Source organism: Halyomorpha halys, unplaced genomic scaffold (assembly GCF_000696795.3).
Source record: "Halyomorpha halys isolate HHAL.00 unplaced genomic scaffold, Hhal_1.1 Scaffold447.1, whole genome shotgun sequence".
Taxonomy (NCBI): domain Eukaryota; kingdom Metazoa; phylum Arthropoda; class Insecta; order Hemiptera; family Pentatomidae; genus Halyomorpha; species Halyomorpha halys.
Genome location: NW_027107551.1, coordinates 569,469 through 590,047, shown reverse-complemented (window position 1 = coordinate 590,047; position 20,579 = coordinate 569,469). Strand labels below are relative to the sequence as shown.

General features: G+C 30.8%; 1 protein-coding gene across 3 annotated transcripts in view; it reads right to left on the bottom strand.

Moving 5' to 3' along the window:
- The window catches only part of rdgA (retinal degeneration A), a 54,928-nt gene extending 36,979 nt beyond the window's left edge, over positions 1-17,949 (bottom strand). Inside the window, exons 1-9 of one of the 3 annotated variants that reach the window (XM_014423937.1) lie at positions 17,894-17,949; positions 14,146-14,260; positions 12,771-12,980; positions 11,549-11,678; positions 8,920-9,023; positions 5,559-5,740; positions 2,794-2,968; positions 1,455-1,665; positions 168-360 (exon numbers count right to left, since the gene is read on the bottom strand). In XM_014423937.1, the coding sequence (XP_014279423.1) occupies positions 168-360; positions 1,455-1,665; positions 2,794-2,968; positions 5,559-5,740; positions 8,920-9,023; positions 11,549-11,678; positions 12,771-12,980; positions 14,146-14,260; positions 17,894-17,910 (1,337 nt within the window). In that variant the 5' untranslated portion in view covers positions 17,911-17,949. Of the gene's footprint in view, positions 1-167; positions 361-1,454; positions 1,666-2,793; positions 2,969-5,558; positions 5,741-8,919; positions 9,024-11,548; positions 11,679-12,770; positions 12,981-14,145; positions 14,261-17,680; positions 17,855-17,893 lie in introns of those variants that run through there. The other 2 variants (XM_014423938.2, XM_014423935.2) reach the window with 2 other exon arrangements.
- Positions 17,950-20,579: the final 2,630 nt, after the last annotated feature.

Genomic DNA, 20,579 nt, shown 5'->3' with positions numbered 1-20,579 from the left:
AGTAGCTCAGACAAGAATTTTCGTTGGTATGTCTACTTGTTTCTTCATTAATAAAATTACGAGACTAGATCAGTGTATAAAACAGATACTTGAATATTTTTTTTCACTACAAATTTTTTTATATCAGTTTCAAACTAAACAATAAATAATATATAATTAATGCATACCTTGGTATATTTAAGAATACAATGGCATGGAATTTGTGCTCCTTTAATACAGGGGTGTAGTCTTTGTCATCACATTTTAACTTCACAAAGTCAGCCAACCCTTTCCACTTTTGTCGTAATAAATCTTTACCTCCACGTTGGCCGTAAAACATTTTATTTCGCAATCTGGAGTTGAATTTTTCCGGGTGCGCTTCTAAAAATAAAATTAATACAGTTTATAGAAATTCATAAAATTTTCTACGAAAATTTTCAAAAAACAGATGCTTAATTTACTCTAATTACAGAAGAAATACGACATCCTTTATTTTCCCTTTGATATAAAGATTCAGTCAATTGACCATATACCTTACGTTTCTCTGCCGTACCATTTACGTTCGGCTTAGATAAAATATTATAATGTGCAAATTAATATAAGGAAACGATATGACGAGATAATTATTTATTTTCATTCCTCCAAAAAAGCGGGAAAATTACTTCTTGGCCGAAAAATGTTGTGTATAACCTAAACTTTAACTAAAGCGGGAAAGAAGTTTTTTTTTAATTTTTTTAAAAATACTTTTTATTTATTGATAGATATTACAATCTGTAACAAAGTTGTTGGCAATAGGTAATAGTGATGAATGATCGCATTCATACAAAAGTAAAATAAAAATAAATAAATGAACGAAAAAAAAATCTCTCTTAAAATATATACAAAATGAACATAATCAAACTATGTGTATGAAAAAAATAAATAAATAAAATAACATAATGATAAAATAATATAATCTCTAGTCACATTTACACTCTTATATACTATATTTACACAATCGACCTGAGGATCCCTGAGCCCACTCTATCCCCCACGTGTGTGGGGTAGAGCAGCGCTCGAAAGATCCCAGCGCATCCCTCTCGCCGCATCACTGGTAGTGAGCCAGTGGATAGTGAGCAAGTGCGCTAAAGCCGCAAACACTCAGGGAAAGAAGTTAGCGTGAAGGGAAATAAATTTTCCCTTTTGGAAGGCGATTAATATTATAAACTAACCTATACACTAATCGACGTACATTCTGTTCAAGAGATAATTGTACCTGCCTTTTTTGGTAGAGTAAAAGTAAATAATTGCCGGACATGAAAAGGAAAATGACTATACAAATATTAGTTTATACTTTATATTTTCAGTAAAGGGTAAGAAAAAAAATCGTACGTAATAATATGAATCGATCTCAATTCTGAAATTATTGAGGGTTTAAAACCATTTTGATAAAAAAAATAAAAACGATAACTTGAATTGATTATCAGAAGACATACCCCTGGCTTGGTGAAACTCCAGTGCTATGTGGGCATCAACTCCAAGGCTGAAATAGTTGTTGACAACGTTGAGTGGTAGATTGTCCTTTCCTTTCTTTTCTTCATTGCAGTCAGTGTTCGGCTCGACTCTTAGTAACCACCTGTCCAGGTAGGTCACGTCGCTGTTCCCGATGTTGTTTAGTATCTTGGATATAGGTTCGTCTGTATAGCCCTGCAGAACAGTAGACAAAATTGGTTGAAAACGGGAAGCCGTTAAATTACCCTTGTGTAATAGTTTTTCAGTAAGTGCAAAAAATACGGTTTATTTGACAAAAGATAGATCTAACATTTACCTGTTTTGATTATAAACCTAAACTTTACAAGTCAATATTACACTAAAATAACTTCCGAATTGCCAATTATATGTAACTACGACAAATATAATTTTGGCTTCCAAATAGATAAATAAACGTTAATTAAAAATAAAATTTCGCAACTGCCCGGTGTAAACTGTCATCAGCAAAATGTTAATAACAAAAATTTAATTAACATTTTTCTAATCATGATGTTACTGACAACATTCCGGTGCAAATGTCCAAATTAATACCTAAACTACCTCAGAGAATTAGCTTCTTCATATTTTTCCCGAGAACTATTGACTTTTGCAAGGTTGTTGGAACTGGGAGGGGTAAAGAAGGTTCATTTTTTATTCGTAAGATATATTCATATGTCCTAGAACATGGATTTGAGAGTTAAAGTATTTTCTCTCCCTGCTATATTTGGCGCCCAAGCACACCCATTTGGATCAAATGAGCTGAAATTTGAAATGGAGGGTTTATTTTCTATGCAGAAGGATAACATATAAGTGTGGATGAATTTCAATAAAAATTTAGTCATTTCCCGAAGTTTATTTGTGTTTTTGATATTTTTCGCTTCTTCGCAGCCCCTTCTGCGTGAGTTAGAAGGAAGAAAATGTCTATATGAATTAAGTTGGAGAAGAGTTTTTGTGGATGACAATCATTCTCTTCTCCTCTTCGGCATTTGTTATTTTGTAAACATTAATGAAACAAAGCATATGTTTCCCAGCTATACATACTGGTGACGGAGCTCTGATGTTCCAAGTTTTTTCATGTTTCATTACATCGTGACTAATTATATTCATCATCCCTTTCCCCCCCCCCTCATTAACACTCTATTTCTATGCTTCTTATTATCAGATCACCCAATCATATTACCAGTATTGAAGATTTTATTAATATAAAATTCTCGATACTTGATTATTCTTTAATCCCCATTTTATGGCAAATTACTTTATTTGCCTGTATATTTTTTCTTTGAAATTTTAAAATATTATACTCACTCCTCCCCAACCCAAAGCCCTGGCTAAGTCGTTTCCAGTACCAAGAGGAAGCACTCCTACAGCTGGTGGAGGAGAGAAGCCCATCTTGTCAATAACGGATAGTACCCAACCAACTGTACCATCCCCGCCACAAGCTAGGACCCTCAGCTGAGCAACCTTCTTGTATAGTTCCAGTCTGTAAAATATCAATTACAAAAAATCACTAAAACATAAAGAAGAGTTCAATAACAATGTTGGTACTAATAAAGTGGAACGCTTGATGTGTCACTAAATATAGTCTCGTAAGTTTGATAGATCGCATTGCTGCTGAGTGGTTCTTAAGCCAGATCTACACATGTGCCACTTGCCTCTAATCCAAACACTTACCTTCAATTTAAACAAATTTTATAATAAAAAAAATAAAGAGAAAAGAAACGCAAAAATTGGCAAAAAAGATTGTAGACGATAAAAATATATAGAAATGATATTACACAACCTTTATTAAATTCAACTATTGTTCTGGTATTTTACTAAGATACTTGACTACCTATTGATTATCCAGAAATAAATATTCCTATAAATTTATATTTGTGCAAAAATAAACCAATGAAGGTAATTGACAAGATTCGAAACAATGAATATTCACAAAATTGACAGAATTTTAAAATACACATTATCAAAGTTTAGTTAATTATTGATTTAATAAATTTAATTAATTCCTATTGTAAATAGGATGATTGTGTTTAACGTATTATTATTTTTTTTTATTTATTTATTTCATTTTTATTTATTTCTTCTATTCTACTTCTTATTTTATCATTTAATTTATATATCTGTAAATAAGGTGAGAATGAGCTCTATGATTCATATTACCGTTGTCTAAAAATATGACAAAATGTAATACTACAGTGTAAAATTTTTTAATAAAATTTTCTTTATTGGAATTTACAACTGTACATAATTATACATTTAGTAAGTTTGATGTATGTTATTATGGAGTGATAAAGGTGTGTAGAGAAACTACCCAATGGTAGCATTCTAATGACGTTTTTACATTAGCAGTTCTCGTGGCCATCTTCTTTTCAGGCGCCTCGGAAGATTGTCAGGAATGGAAGAGGAAGCAAGGCTAGAATCTAGTGGGTAGGAGAATTAGGGAGTTTATAATAGAAGGTAAAGGTGATTTGTTGGGATTTATTTTAGTCCTCCAATTACACCATTTTTCGAGGGCTGTGATACGGGATTGGAGAGTTTGGGATGCAATTAAAGGGTTATTATTAACTGCGAGTACACATGTGTCATCGGCATAAGTGGTGAGAATAGTGTTAGGATTGGTTGGGATGTCAGTTTTGTAGACGGTGTACAGGATGGGACCAAGGATACTACCGTGAGGAACACCAGCGGACTGAGAACAGGAACCATTCTGGTTTATTTGTAATAATATATCAGAAAGAAAGGAATGGATGATTAGAAAGTATGAGGGAGGTAGGAATTTACGGAGTTTTTAACGCAGTCAACTGACTCGAACAAAAGCCTGTTCTACATCGAAAAAGACTCCCGCGCAGTACATTCCGCGCTCCAAAGTAAACGAGGCAACGTCCATCATATGATGACATTGCTTGATAGTGGAGTGGGATGTTCGGAATCCAAAATTGTGATCGGGGATTATATGTGATGATTGGAATCTAGGATGGTGTATAGGCGTTTCAGAATGAGTTTTTCGAGGATTTTTTCCCATGATCGGTAATAGGGAGATAGGCCGGTAGGAGGATGGATGTTCTGGCGGCTTTTGGGGTTTGGGTATCATTTTAACTATAGATAATTTCCATGGGTCAGGAAAATATGTGGAACGGAGTACGGCGTTATATATGTAAGTGAGAAATAAGATTGCTTTTCGAGGAGAAGTTTTAAGATGTGGGATGTTATTTGGTTGTGTCCAGGATCTTTGCGGGTCGGCAATCTTTGAATGATATTTCTGAAGGATGACATCCTTTAGGTGGGAGGGTAATTTATTTAATATATCATATTATTTTGATTAATGAATAGATATGTTGTTTATTGTTCGGTGTTTTTTTTTCGATCATGATCTTAGTAAATTCATTGTCCTCAGAAAATGCTTAAAGATTTAATTTAATCCATCAGGACCTCAATGTTCCATATGGTGCCGATTTGGCCAGAACCAGATACCGTTCCTTCCATAATAAACTTCTCAACCACCCAAATCCACTTGTTTCTAACCTGGCTTCTCCTTCATTACCTAATAATCCTCCTAGGCGTCTGAAAAGAAGATGGCCTCGAGATCTTCTCCTCTAGAAATGTTATTGGAGTTCTATCAGGGGTAGATTCTCCACATGTTTTTATCATGTCACTATGTTACCTACAGCAAATTTACTTGTTGTATATATGTGTATACAGTTGTAAATAACAATAAATAAATTATTAAAAAAAAATTTAATAATCATTGAATATAGAAAAATATTTAATAATTTCTTTTGTTATTAATAAATAATGAGGAAGGAATTTATTTCCAAAATTATATATTTTTTCATTATGAATGGTTTATTCGTTTTTCGTAATAAACTTTCATTGCATTTTAATATTTACAAAGATGTATTTAAAATTATAAGATGTAACAAATTAAATAAAGAATAGTAAATATCCTTGACAATAACGACACACAAAAATGTTAACAAGCGACAAGGCAATTGTTAAGTCACGTTCCAACAATTAATGTATGAATGACGTTTTTTTTAAGATGAAAATTGGTATTTTCTTAAAAAGGTACTCACCCCATATTTGGTCCACCTTGTGTCAGGTCGAAAACTTGTCTTGGGTTCAAATGCCATTGAAATTTCTGTAGCAATTTCACTCCTTGGTTTCCCCCTGATTTCGGATTAATAAAGACGATAAGTGGTTTAATACTTGGTGTAGGTTTGGCTTTTATGGTGAATGGCTTTACTCCTTCTAAAATCTAAAAAATTGGAAAAAAAAATTCATATCTTATAAAGATTTTATTTTTTTGTTCTACTAAGACCATTGTTACTTAGTAATTGTAAATAATTTTCTTCATAATAAGAGTATTAATTTTTTTTTAATTTTTGTAGAGATTTACTGATGAATACTAATTGTCTTCTACCTTATTCTACTTATACGGAAAGGTCCATCTATATCTGGGCTTGTACATGTCTGGGATGTTCTATGTATATGCCGGAAGAGTAACTTTATAAAATCGATTTTACACTTTTTTTTAGGAATTCTTCAAACGCGGCTCCAACGATTTTGATTACACTCGGTAAATCAATGTACCATCAAGTTGTCTTTAACCCTTTTAGTACCGGGCGAAAATGAGGTACTTATCCGAAGATAACCGGCCGATTTTAAGGTTTAAAGGTTCATAAAAACCAAACTAAAAACAATATTTACAAAATTCAGAGAGCACTGTATTAAGAACGAAATAGAGAATAAAACAATGACACTATTTTTTTTATATTCAGGAATAATTATATAAGGAACAAAGATATAAAGAATGATAAAAAAGAAAAGAAAAATTGAGTTTTGTAACAAAATAAATAATATTGCATCACAAAAATAAAAACTAACTTCAGATGAGTCTTATACTCATTGAAACAGTTTATCAGGGATTATATTACAAATTTTGAAAAATAATAATCCTCTAAAATACCTTCACTTTTGTTTGTTTTAAATAAATAACCGGTTCTCATTATTAGAAATTCTAAAGAATGGATAAATAAAAAATACTATAGAATAACTAAAGGACTACACAAAAAACAAAACGGAAAAAGCCGAGACCGTCCGATGCCTCCCGATCGCATTCACAAATACACGGCTTCGTTAGGTTTTGTAAACTCTTGTATCCTTTGCAATGGCAAAGTTGATACGGGTTTTTTTTTGTTAGTTTCATCTAGAAAACCCTAAATGCGAATTTTTGTATTAAATGAAAGTTGTGTGATCACCGCGGCAGATTTTTACTTGTGTAATACAACTTTAATAAAAGTGATTTAATAATAAGCGGTTTTAAATAAGTCAACAGACTGGGGCAGAACAACCCGAGTCTATAATGTTTCTATACGGATATTAAAACCCAATATTAAAACCCAATAGATCCTGTGTTTCAAGTGCCTAAAATTTGCGTTTTTTTGGCTGATTGTGAAGAAAACATAAATATTTAAAGAAAATGTTGGGCTCAGTCAAGTATGAGTAATTATAATATCGTATTAATATAATATACGATTTATTAATGAAATAAATATAGCTTATAAAAACATAAAACTTCTGCAAAGACCTTTAAAAGGTTGTCTGAACTGATTTTTTTTTTGTAAATTTGGCGATACTATCGAGGGATTGGCAGATGGAGATGAGCAGGGGTGGCCAACTTTTCTGTATATAACAACTACTTTTTATCTTATAATTTTATCGCGATCAACTTATCATGGGCGTAGTCTAAGGGAGAAGAAGGGGTGTGAAATGCATACTATGTTTATACACTGTGTTTCAGTATCAGGTCTTTTCCAGCGAGGTATATAAGTAATATATATGTTCAAAACATTTTTTTTTTTAAATTTTAAATCGCTTATTAAGTTTTCGAGATATAGGTTCATGAAGAAAATTAATTTCCAGTCCCACTTTTCATAGCAGAACGCGTTACCTAAAAAAATAACGATTTTCCGACACTTTTTCAAGATTTCTACTAACTTAAAAAGCATTTTAATTTTTTTATCAACTGTAATGCATAAGCTGTTGTACTATTGTATTTGTTCGTAAATATAAAAAAAGTTGTTATAAAGCTCCAGAGTATGGCTGCTAATTCGAATTTAATATTTCACTTTCGCGTTATTTAGGGCCAGGAAAATGTATCAAAGAATTATATGACTTACTTTCTTGCAAATCAATAGCTCGCTGTGTACAAATCGTATTGAAATACTGATATACACCTTATCTACCAACATACGAACACAACAGTAATAATTATTTAAAGGACCAAAAAACTCATATGAAATATCTCTGAAACTATTGCTTGAAAGTTTTGTCTTCAACAATCATCAAGGGTACACGGAATTTAAACCGAGACATTGCGAGCAATCGACGATCAACCCAAATTGGCCTCGCGATCGACTGGGCCACCACGGATATGAGTATATAATTTCAATACAAGATATAACGAATGATAAAGGAATTAGTTCTATGGGCGAGCATTTATAAATCGATATAAGAAAGTTGAGATCTTATATTTAAATCGGATGAAAATTTCAAGATATAGGATTGTTTTTAGACTATGGAGGATTAGAACAAGAAGGTACCAAGAAAATATTGTCATCAGACACCATGATAAAATAACCCTTGTTCGTAAAGGTTAAAGTTAACAAAAAAAACCTTGCAATTTTTATATTATCATGGTTGTATTCGTGGGTATGGAACATATTGGTTTGTTAAAAAATAAAAAAAATTGTCTGTTTCTTTGAGTTACTTTAGTGTGTACACTGTTTAAAAATTAATTTATACACTAAAATGTTGTACTGATAGAGCTGATTCAGGAAAGAACTCAGGTTTGTGATGCTTTGTTTTGCCTGCACTCCTCTAAGCAAGCATAAACTAGAGGAAGGGGATGTTTGGTAAAACTTGTAAAGGAGGAGAAAGAAATCGGTGTAAAAATTACCCTCACTATTTTTCTAGGATTAAAACTTCATCAATTCCTCTTGTGATTAAAATATATACTAATCGATACATCTTCTAATTATCCATTTGATACAACTTAACTATCGAACATAAACAGCTTAATGATTAATTATAACTTGGATCCTACAAATAAAACATAACAGTAACATAAACTAAAGTAAAATAAAGATGGCCCTACGTAATTCTTATCAAACTTAATTTCCGTTTTTAATACCGGGTTTATAAATTCTGAATCAGCAATCTACTACTTTAAAACTTGTTCGGATCCTGTTAAGAGAAAACCGATTCGGGAAAAACCTCCAAGGACTCAGGTAATCACAAAGATGAGATGATTCATATAAAACCTTACGTAAAAACCTAATCAGTTTCTTAAATTGCTACTATTGCATTGGTTTTCCTCGGGACCCCTTTCGATTTGTATTTCATTATTATTTTTTATATCGGAGAACACTATACCTTTTCTTCCGAAGGTTTCGTCTTCGATTTCAGACTTGATCGAAAATCTTTTTTAGGAAGCTTGATTATCCAAGAGGGTGGGACGACAATACTTGCATGATTTCCTGTAAAATAAAATTAACTTTTGAAATATCTATTTTTAACTACATATAACAATACAATAAAAATACTACATTACTTTTAATTTTTTGTAAAATTAAAATTTCGGCCTTAAATAAGCATTTGTAATGCCTTAAAAAAAAACCTACGATAGGGAATAGAAAACCAAAAATTGTTAAGCAATAGGTCTTAACAAATCGCGAATTACAAGTAGAGTCAATAGAGGATTATATCAAAAAAGGTTCATGAAGTTCCACTCCCAGTTGCCGACAGTTAAAGGAGCAGTGACCTACAACCTGGGAAACCCAACCTCAACCCGAAGACTGAAGCCCATTCTTTTATAAATTTTTAATAAATATAAAATTAATTCATAGCCACACTACCTCTATTTACATATTATTATTATTCATTATCATTATTTTTTTTTCTCTCTTCCCTTTTTCAAATTAACTTGTTTCTTTTTACTATTAGAAGACAATTGTTTCTTTTATTTAAGTGTACCAATATCATTATTTTTTGTTATTAATTTTACTTATCTCTTTTATTAAGAAGCATTATTCTTATCTATTTTTTTTTCTTTTAATAAGAACATTGTATATAGTTAGGGGGTGTCATTTGTATGACTATACCCCCTCATAATCAACTGTTAAAAAAATATATATAATATAAGTTATATCAACCATGTAAGGCCCACCAGGCCAATCTGGTATAAAAATAAAAAAAAGAAAGGTCTTAACGAACCGGACCTCACTTCTTATTTTAAGGACACGGTGGACTACTTTTGCCGGGACTCCTTAAATTGAGTACGGAATAACTTTAAGGAGTTCAGGTGTTACCTCAGTAACCTCTTAACTGCAGTGGCGTGGGTTTAAATCCGGCCGGGGAGGTTGACGTTCATTTCGTGGCGGTTCCAAGGAATGAAAACTTGATCTTTCCACCGTGGTTAGTTACCAGTAGTTAACCTTCCTGTACATCAGAAATGACCAGGAAAGGGAAAAAAAGATGAATAAATTTACATGAACTGTGCGATCTGATAATCTTGATAGAATACGCCTATAAATTTTCTCATTACACCATGACTCTGCACAACTCACCGGTTTCGCGGCAGATCAAGCAGCGACCACTCGCACTATACAAGCTGAAGGGAGGGACTATAAATACTATATCCACTGGGATTATTCATAAACTCACAAAAAAGCTCATTATAAGAAATTCAATTCCAGTATAATCGAAATTTTGTGTGGATTGCGGGAAGTGATAAAATCAATTGAAGAAGGCGAGACCATCACCTGGAGTGTAGGTCCTCCGGAGAATTGGAATTCGATGATGATGGGGTTGGAAAGGTACACCGGAATTTTGGAAAGCTGGTTCAAGCCTGACCAGAAGATTAATATAATAAATAGATATATTTTAACTTCTGCACTATGCCCTCTACAAATAGCACTATTGGTGAAATTGTTGGAAACTATTGATTGGAGAAGGGGGAGGTGATGTTCATTTCGTGGCTGTTCCAAGAAATGAAAAAATTAAATATCCTTTGTCGCTTATGGAATATGTGCCGCGACCTGGCATACAGCAGCCTGGAGAGTGAGTGGGAGGCTCCTTTTCAACATTATTTCATTTTCCAAAAAATAGCCAAGGTCAATAATGCCCCATTCCAGACGGGATACAGTTCGGATGTGTGCTAATCATTTAGGTATTGATCAGGAACATTAGGTATTGATCATATAGGTATTGATCTGGAACATTAGGTATTAATTATGTAGGTCTTACCCCTGTTGAACAGATCCGCTAGCTTGGACTACATCTGTACAAACGACTAACCTGGAATCCTCACACAAGACTGAAAAGACAGGAAACTGCACGTCGATTTCAATTACAGCACTTACGAGACAAACGGTCCAAACTTCCAATTCATTACAAAAGACTGATTTACATGACTATTATAAGGCCTATCTGAACATACGGCGTTGAGCTTTGGGACTCCACTAAACCTTCGAATTCCTCTCGTATCCAATCCGTACAATCCAAAATCCTTCGTAAAATCCTCAATGCTCCTTATTTTGTTACTAATAAAACCATACATAAATACCTAAATGTTCCTTATGTAACCGATCTAGCCCGAACCCGATATCATTCCTTCCATTATAAACTCCCTAACCACCCAAACCCACTAGTTTCTAACCTTGCTTCCTCTTCCATTCCTGGCAATCCTCCGAGGCGTCTGAAAAGAAGATGGCCTCGAGACCTTATATTGTAAAAATGTTTTTAGAGTGCTACCAATGGGTAGTTTCTCTACATGCTTGTACCATACCATTATGATTTCCTCAAATTTACTTGATGTATTTATGTACAGTTGTAAATATCAATAAATAAATTTTTTAAAAAAATAAAAATAATTATTTAGGTACTGATCAGGGAAACGTCGTTTGATATCGTAATTTACTCATTAGAAAAAAATGCTGACACATTTTATAAATTATTAGATTAGGAAAGAAACGTACCTGAAAAGAATATGAAATTAATTTACCTAAATTACAAGGGCCTTTCATAACTTCTGAGTTGAAGCAACTGTCGCGGTTGTGGAAAGATGTCTTACACCATGAGCAAGTTGAAACCTGAAGATCTTTTGAACTGAAAAGCTTCTTTGGCTGCAATGACTGAAAAAAAAACCATTAAGTAGGTTGAAATATCAAAATTCACCATAACTAAGTAGAAATTACTCTTTTGAGAAAATGGAATTAATTACTTTATTAGTGAAAAATTCACACCTCTGGAAGTTTTCAGACATTTCGAGTAGAAAATAATAGAACAAATATTTAATTAAAATTTATGCATCGTAATTACAAAAGAAAACAAAAATTCAAGAATGGAAGTCAGAGAGAAAGGATCTTAAAATAGGGTTTGTCGGTCCCACAAATTTCTTTAAATAATGTATATAACAAAAATTTTGTCTCCATGAAACATTAATTTTCTATCAATGTGATATTTGATTTAGAAGTAATAGAAATATTTTAAGGAAATCAGGTGATTTAGGCATTCCCCAAGGTGATGTATTTATAAATATATATTGAAATACACGAGAGACATTTGGAGAGATAGAGGTATATAATACAATAATATGGACTGATACATTAAATATAAATATAATCTGGTACTATTATTATTTTTATTCATGAAGAATTTATTCTAAAATAATAATAAAAATTAATTTTAGAACTGAGTTAATTAGTTAGATTCAGTAATTAGTGGCTGATACTGTGAACAAGGTTTATATTTTTCACAGCATGTTACTATCTGTACCAAATCCCAAAATTATTGCAATATAAAATTAAATATTCCTTCAAAGAATATGTTGTTTATCAAATAATTTTATATAAACAGCATATATTTGTTTCAATATTTTAAAAAAATATTTCCTTTTATTATTATTAAATTATTTTAATTTATTATATTACATTATTTTAATAGTTCATTTATCTAAATTTTTTTTTATGGAAAATTTAACGCTAAATACTTTTAGATCTGAATATTTAGAATTCAAAATAATTTTTTATAATTTATTTTATATATCTTGTGTTTCTGTTGAAATCCAATAAAAAGTATCCCAACTTCTCAAAGGACTTTTGCGTGACATACTTGATTGCATTTTCGTCGCAACATCAGTAGGACCAAAACTTAATGCCCCAAGTCCCGCATACTTAACTACGTCATAATCTATTGATATAAAAGCCCATCTTATTTTCCACTACCTTAGAGCAGAAATTGCACTTTCCCTTCTTTTCATATTTATGTTGGACCCAGTGATGTTCGTTTTTGACGTCTTCCTCCCTGTAGCTTCTTATGTCGGCATCTCGAAAAGTCAAGCGACAGTGCCACTTCATCTTACTCACAACCAATGGTACACAGTCGCCATGAGCTACGATGTGGCAAGCCGAACATTTCTGCTTCGATCCGCGTTTCTAAATAAAAAATAAATAAGCAATTTTGAATATCACAATAAAAAAAAAAAAATACATGACATGTTTTTGTAAAAAATATATTCAAGTATTTTTTTTTTTTTTAATTTGATAGATTTATCTATTGATATAGATATTACAATCTGCCACACAGTTGTGGGCAATAGGTAATAGCGATGAATAATCTCATACATACTAAAATAAAAAAAAAATAATAAAATAATAAAAATTAAAAAAACTCTCTTAAAATATATACAAACAAAAGAATAGACAAGATGATCAAGTATTATTAGCACTGAAGAATATAAACCCACAGTAATGCAGATCTGAAATAGTACATCTCAGTTAAAAAAAAACCAAAAATATTGTTAATGAATTTTATTTCCCGTTTTCTTCTGTATACAGTGTCGCTTTACCTTTATTCTGTTAGTTTTTAGGCTGTTGAAATGAGATGTACTGTCTCTGGTTTATATTCAAGTGACTTGCATTTTTTATTCCTTGACATGTCTAAAGACTGGTTTGATATTTAATGTTGTTTCAGAGACTCGGTTAATACTCTCAAATTTTACAATAGTAACCATAAAAAAAAAAAAATAATACTGATTTAAAGATGAAATGAAAGACCTGTTTGGGTAATTGTCATTTTACGAGCCAAGCTTTGAATGATCTAGTTACTTTGCATTAGAAAGGGAATGTGGATACGGTAATATTTCATATCTTTAGTTACTTATCGTCCATCGTGTTAAAATGTTCATCCGAGTTCTTGGTATTGTTAAAACTTACTTTTCGAGTGGTTACAAAGTCTGTAAGGTGAACTAGATTTAACAAGTTATTTGATAGTGACATAGTCAAATTCTAATTTATTTGCTTTAATCTAGGTATGAGTATCATACAGAATCAATATTATTGATTTGGGAATATCCCATCTCCCTGTCATGTCGCAATAATTATTATAGAAGAAAGGAATATCCAAAGTTCTCTTATTACATACTTATTCTTTATAACATGAGTTATTAGTATCAAGTTTTTTCTTTTGTAAGTAAATATCGCAATTAAAAGATTTCCAAAATAAGTAATATAATAAAATAAAAAATCCGATAGCTATCTAAGGGTATGAAACTCTGCAGCTACGATAAAATTATAAAAATTAAAACATGATGAAACTTACAACACAGTGTTCATCTGGCACATAACATTCCGTTGCATTCGAAACTGAAGACCATAGATGGCCACCTGGTTCTGCATTTTCTGACCAATCGGGTGTCGCTCCTGTTCCCCTCTTTCTAAAATAAGTCGCTGATTAAAGTATACGAAAATTTCTTAAAAAAAAAAAAACTCAAATTTTGTGTTACATAATATGAGATAGAAGTAATGATATCATCCAGACAGCTTTTTAGTCGGTCTTAATAACAACGAAAAAACTTGTTTTAAAATGTCTCAATGCAATAGTGATCGGTAATCGTGGGGCAACGTTGGTCCACTAACGTAGGGATAGGATGTTTAAGTCACTACTTATGATGAAGGCACTTTTTGTCAACGTGATGATGATGACAGTGTCGGCTATGATGTAGAGTTTAAAACCTGTTTCAACTGCTATTTTTATTTTTTGAAACTTAACTGCTTCAAAAAATAATATTTTCGTTTATTTCGTATTTTTGTTTCTGTTTAATACATCACATATCTGATGCCGCAACTTAAGATCAGGAGAAACTAGTAAAGAGGACAACAGGAGGCCTTGTCTCTCCAAGAGTTATAGCACCAAGGAATGAACACATTTGATTATTTCTTTTATTATAATGAACTTTGATCTTTTCATCAATTTAGTCCACTTTTTAAAAATCAAAATATGAAAAACATATAATTTGATGTATCATAAAATCCAAGCAATGAATAATGTCCATTATAGAGGGGACATCATAAACGCCATGTTGAATGACTTGAAATTTTTGTGGTGATAGGATTTACAATGTTCTATCTACCATGAACTGAGTATTTATAATTTGACATAGATTAGAATAGTTCAACTGTAGGCAATTTATTTTGGCAACCTATTTGATTTTAATCTTGATTTTGGACTTCATAACAAAATATCAACTATTATGACTTCATATTCTTATCATACAGCTTATGCAAAGCAAGTGACACCTCCCCATGCTCATATCATCAAGGAATCCAAAGAATGACAATTGCACCCGGAGTATCATGTGTCCCTATCGAAAGAATATTATATCTAGAAGTTCGACCTGCCTGAACAAGAAACCCTTCAGAAGAAGAAGTATTTAAAGAGAAAAGAATCTTCACCTCGCAGCAACAGTGGTTCCGTGAAATAATCTCGTCCAACTGAGATTTAAAGAAAATTAAAAATATAATAATATATTTACAGCTGCAATAAATAATATTAATTACATAGTACCATCTACGTATGATAAATAAAATTATATATCACTAACGGGGTTTCATTTTGTCAACTGTGACCAGCTCTGATGATAGAGATGAAAAGTATTTTTACTAAAGAAAAAAAAATTGTCTTTGATTTTTTGCATATTCAGTCGAATTTCAAACCTGAACAAAGGCAAAGTTATGCAAAAATGTGTTTTTCATTGTCAAAATCAGCAAAAACCTGGAACATTGACTTATTATTTACAAATGCGCAAACATATTTTCATTATTTTATTAATTTCATATTTTTTTATTAACTTTTGAAGATAAGTAATTATGTATATAATAGAAATCGGTAAAAAAAATGTAACTTCCACGTTGTGTAATTTAAAAAAAAGAAAATTAGGGGTTAAGGAAAAACATGTAGACATAGTGGTGAAACTATAATGATCAAATAATACTTGGCAGAAATTCTTCATATTAGAATATTATACAGTGTAATCTCGCTAATCCGGACTTCGGTACTCCGAACACTCTAGTAATCTGAACTGGCATTAAAAAAAAATTACTTTTTTTGAGAAAACTTAGCAGATAATAATATTTTTGTTTTCAAATAAAAGTGCACATGTATAAAGGACATTTTTAACTATAGGAATTTTATTGTAATCCAGTAAAAATAGAAAGTGGAAATAGTTACTCAGTTTCGATATTGAATAATCTTATTTTCTATGGTGAAAGAAAAATACTAATAAATTAAATTAATTTCCTTTATTTGTAATCTTAATATTGTCTTGAGACTGGTAATTTTTTAAAAATAAATAATTCAAATTTTATCCATTATAGTCTCAAAACCTTTTATTTCTCTTATAAGTCCGACGTTTCGGCCAATCCGGCCATCTTCAGGGACAATCTACTACAAAACAGCTTTTATTACTTGTATGGTCCTACAACTATTTCAAAATACTTAACGTTATTATTTATAATTTACCTTACCTTAATACAACTTTGAAACCATATAATTAAAAAAACTCCATCTCCATGCAGGCTATTCTGCCCAGGTCAAAACCATCAATTTCTAATTAGTCAAATATTCACTTAAAACAAAATCAAAATCATTTATCATCAGACACTATTCCTTAAAACATTTATCTCAACAATCTTTCCTTTTTTTATGTAATAATATGTTACTATACATTAAGAGTGTTTAATGCATTTATAAATACAGTGCAAACACCGGTAATATGAACTGGCGTAAAAAAAAAAAAATATGGTCTTTGTTTTAAAAATAAACAAAAGTGCAAATGTGTAAAGGATATTTTTTTAACTTCCCGATTATTTTAATCACCATGAAAATCGAAAGTGAACACTTTTACTAAGTTTCGATATCGGGTAATTTAATTTCTATGGAAGTATTCATAATATATTTTGCTGGAATTAGAAATACAAGATATCTATTTTATAAATGCAAATATTATAATACAAAGTTTGTAGGTCAACTTAATTTTTTTTTTTTTTTTAAACCGACTTTATTAAAAATGAATACATTTTTAAAACTTCAAACTGTCTATGTTCTATTAAAATATGTATTAACAAAAATCAAATAAATAAATAGTTAGGTACATACATATTTTGGAATATTTTTACTCCATTTTTGTTGATATTTTCTTTAATCTGAACTTTTCAGTTATCTGAAAACACCCCAGTAGCTATTAGTTCGGATTACCGAGATTACACTTGAACTTGCCGATAGCAAATGGTGCTTTATAAGGTACCACCACTGAAGATAAAATAAAATAAAAAAAATTAAGTTTACCTACAAAATTTGTATTATAATATTTGTATTTATACAATAGATATTATGTATTTCTAATTCCAGCAACTTAGTAAAAGTGTTCACTTTCGATTTTCATGATGATTAAAATAATCGGGAAGTTAAAAAAATATCCTTTACACATTTGCACTTTTGTTTATCTTTGAAACAAAGACCATATTTTTTTTTTACGCCAGTTCATATTACCGGTGTTTGCACTGTATTTATAAATGCATTAAACACTCTTAATGTATAGTAACATATTATTACATAAAAAAAGGAAAGATTGTTGTGATAAAAGTTTTAAGGAATAGTGTCTGATGATAAATGATTTTGATTTTGTTTTAAGTGAATATTTGACTAATTAGAAATTGATGGTTTTGACCTGGGCAGAATAGCCTGCATGGAGGTAGAGTTTTTTAAATTATATAGTTTCAAAGTTGTATTAAGGTAAGGTAAATTATAAATAATAATGTTAAGTATTTTATAAGTACGTTTATAGAAGTTTGCTTACCCAGACCCATTTCTCCAACACGACATCTCATTTTATTTTTACCACAATATTAGTTATACCGTCATCGTAAAATGACTTAAAGTTTCTATTAAGTATTAATAAATTATATAGTAATTAAAAAAAAAAAGTATGTAGGAGTTATCTTGAATTATTTTATGTACACCGAAGAACAATGTATCGATATATCGCTACCAAAAATGAGACAAGACTTACTTTTGAGAATCAGGCATGGTCGCCAACAGTGAGCCGAAGCCTTACTGCCATACACCCCTTATTAGATAACACATATTAAATTAGAAAGAGTCTTTTTAAATCCTCTTAAGGTTTACTAAGATGTTTTTTGTTGTTATTGTTCATAATTCATTACTACAGTGGTGTATAGTTTTTTTTTAAATACATTCATTATTTGAAACTGTTAATTATATAATAAACTTTTAAGTTTTAAACTGCTATAAACATTGAGAAACGAGGTGAAAATAATCGACTGCGCTCGTAGGCGTTCAAAGAAGCTCCCTTGAATAAGTTTTTTTTTTCAAGGAACTTTGAAATGTGAAATGCAGTTAGATTGTGCAATTTGATTATGTCCATTTTGTTTATTCTTTTGTTTGTATATATTTTAAGAGTTTTTTTTTAGTTTTTTTATTTTATTTTAGTATGTATGAGATCATTCATCACTAATACCTATTGCCCACAACTGTGTGGCAGATTGTAATATCCATCAATAAATAAAAAAAGTATTAAAAAAAAAAAAAAGATTGTGCAATTATCGGTTTTGTATGAGTGTAGAATGGATTGGTTAGTGTAGAACACTAGTTTAGAATGGAATGGTTTTTCTAATTCCACATTACACTCTAATCAAATTCTTAATGGTCTCCAGGTTAAAGATTTAAAATGTTTACACTATGTACATATAGTGTTTATTATTAGTAAGACACGTTTCGCCCCACTTTTCAGGACCTCTATAAGGTCTGAATCTTGGTAGATTCAGAACGGGATTTCGGTTGATTAAAATTTTAATTAGTATTAATTAATTCAAATTCTAATTAATGGTCTTCAGGTTAAAGATTTAAAATTTGTACAAGTGGAGAACGTGGTGCGGTCAGCAAAAACACACAAATTAACAAAAAATTATATATTCGTTTCGACCTCAGTTTCAGGATTCATGAGGGAGTTTTGGCAGAGATTCTGGTTAAACTGTGTACACTATGTGCATATAGTGTTTATTGTATGTTTACCTAAAAAGTGTATTGGTTGATCTTATGTAATGTGTTCTTGGAAGATGATCTTTGAAGAGAACAAGAAAGGTACAAAAATAGTAGAAACAGCAACGTTTTGCCTCACTTTGCAGAACTTTGTCAGGTCTGAATCCTGGTAGAATCATAGCGAGATTTCGGTTTTTTAAAAATTTTAGCAGTTTGGGAATTGGTATTTGGCCATTCTGTGTAACTAACAGGATTCAGCCCTGATGAAGCCTTTCAAAGCGGGGCGAAACGTTGGTACTAATAAATAGTTCAACCCTTGCAAGTTTCAAAATAGTAAGTCCTTATAATTCACCTTGACAATAATTCCCTTATTTATAAGGGAAAATGAATACAGTGTAATCTCGGTATTAGCTAATTTAATAAGTTCGGATTAAATAAAGTATTGAGAAAAATGGTGTTAAAAAAAAATCAACGGTGTGAATGTACATAACTATATTTTTTACATTTTTTTTTTTAATTTGAAGTTTTAAAAACTAATCTTTTTTAATAACTTAATTTATCGGTTTTGGTGTTCGTCAGGTGCTGTGAGTAACATCGCTGTATGTTAAATTATAAAATTATTAATTTATAAGCGAAACACGAATATAAAAAATACTCTTTGTATAGATTTATTTAAAAGGTGATCAAATAAAATATAAGCTCACAAAAAAATTATATATTATAAATATTTCTATTATTAATTAAATTAGTTTTACAGAATCAAATAATTTACCTAATGTAAATTATTTATTTCTAATCCCAACAAAAGGGAGCGCGGTAGCCACGGGGTAAAGCGCGTGGTTACTAACTCTTATGACTCGAGTTCGAATCGGGCAAGGCAGAAAATTATTTTCTTTTACACTGTAGCCGTGAGTCAACTCCTGTGGGTTCTGGAGCTCTCCTGGGGTCCACCCAGCCTCTTAAATTGGGTAAAAATCTGGCGGTCGAGCGTGATTCTAACCAAATCACCTCCTTGCACAACCATTGGTCTAGTAACAGTACTTCCTTGCAAAGTACTGAACCTTTGACCCTTCATGGCTTGTAGCGGTACAGATTTTAATTTTAATTTAATTCCAACAAAATATATTATTAACACGCCCTCATGAATTAGATTACGCGTTATCAAAACTGTAAAAATGTTCAGTTTAGATTTTCACGGTGATTACAATAACTTACTAAAAATCTATAAATGAAAACAGATACTCTTTGTGTAGATTTATTTAAAATTTGATTAAAAAAAAAAAATGAGGTAACTAAACATGATATCAAATCAAGAAGGTATTATATTATAAAGACTATTTTTATTTATTTACATGGTTTATTAGAAATTAGGTAGTTCGAAGTTGTAAAAAATTGTTTAGTTTTTTTGTATGGATTTATTTAAAATTTGATAAAAAAAAAAAAAAAAATTAGTTCACTAATAAAATTTGTACTATACATATTTCTACTAGTAAAAAAAAATAGTTTTACAGAATCTAATTATTCACACAATAGAAATAATTTATTTTTAATTCTACCAAAATATATTATAAATACTTTCATAGGAAAAAGATTACCCGATATCGAAACTGCAATTTCAATTTTCCATTTTCATGGTGATTACAATAACTTGCCTATTGATCGGGAAGTTAAAAATGTGCTTTACAAATATACATTTT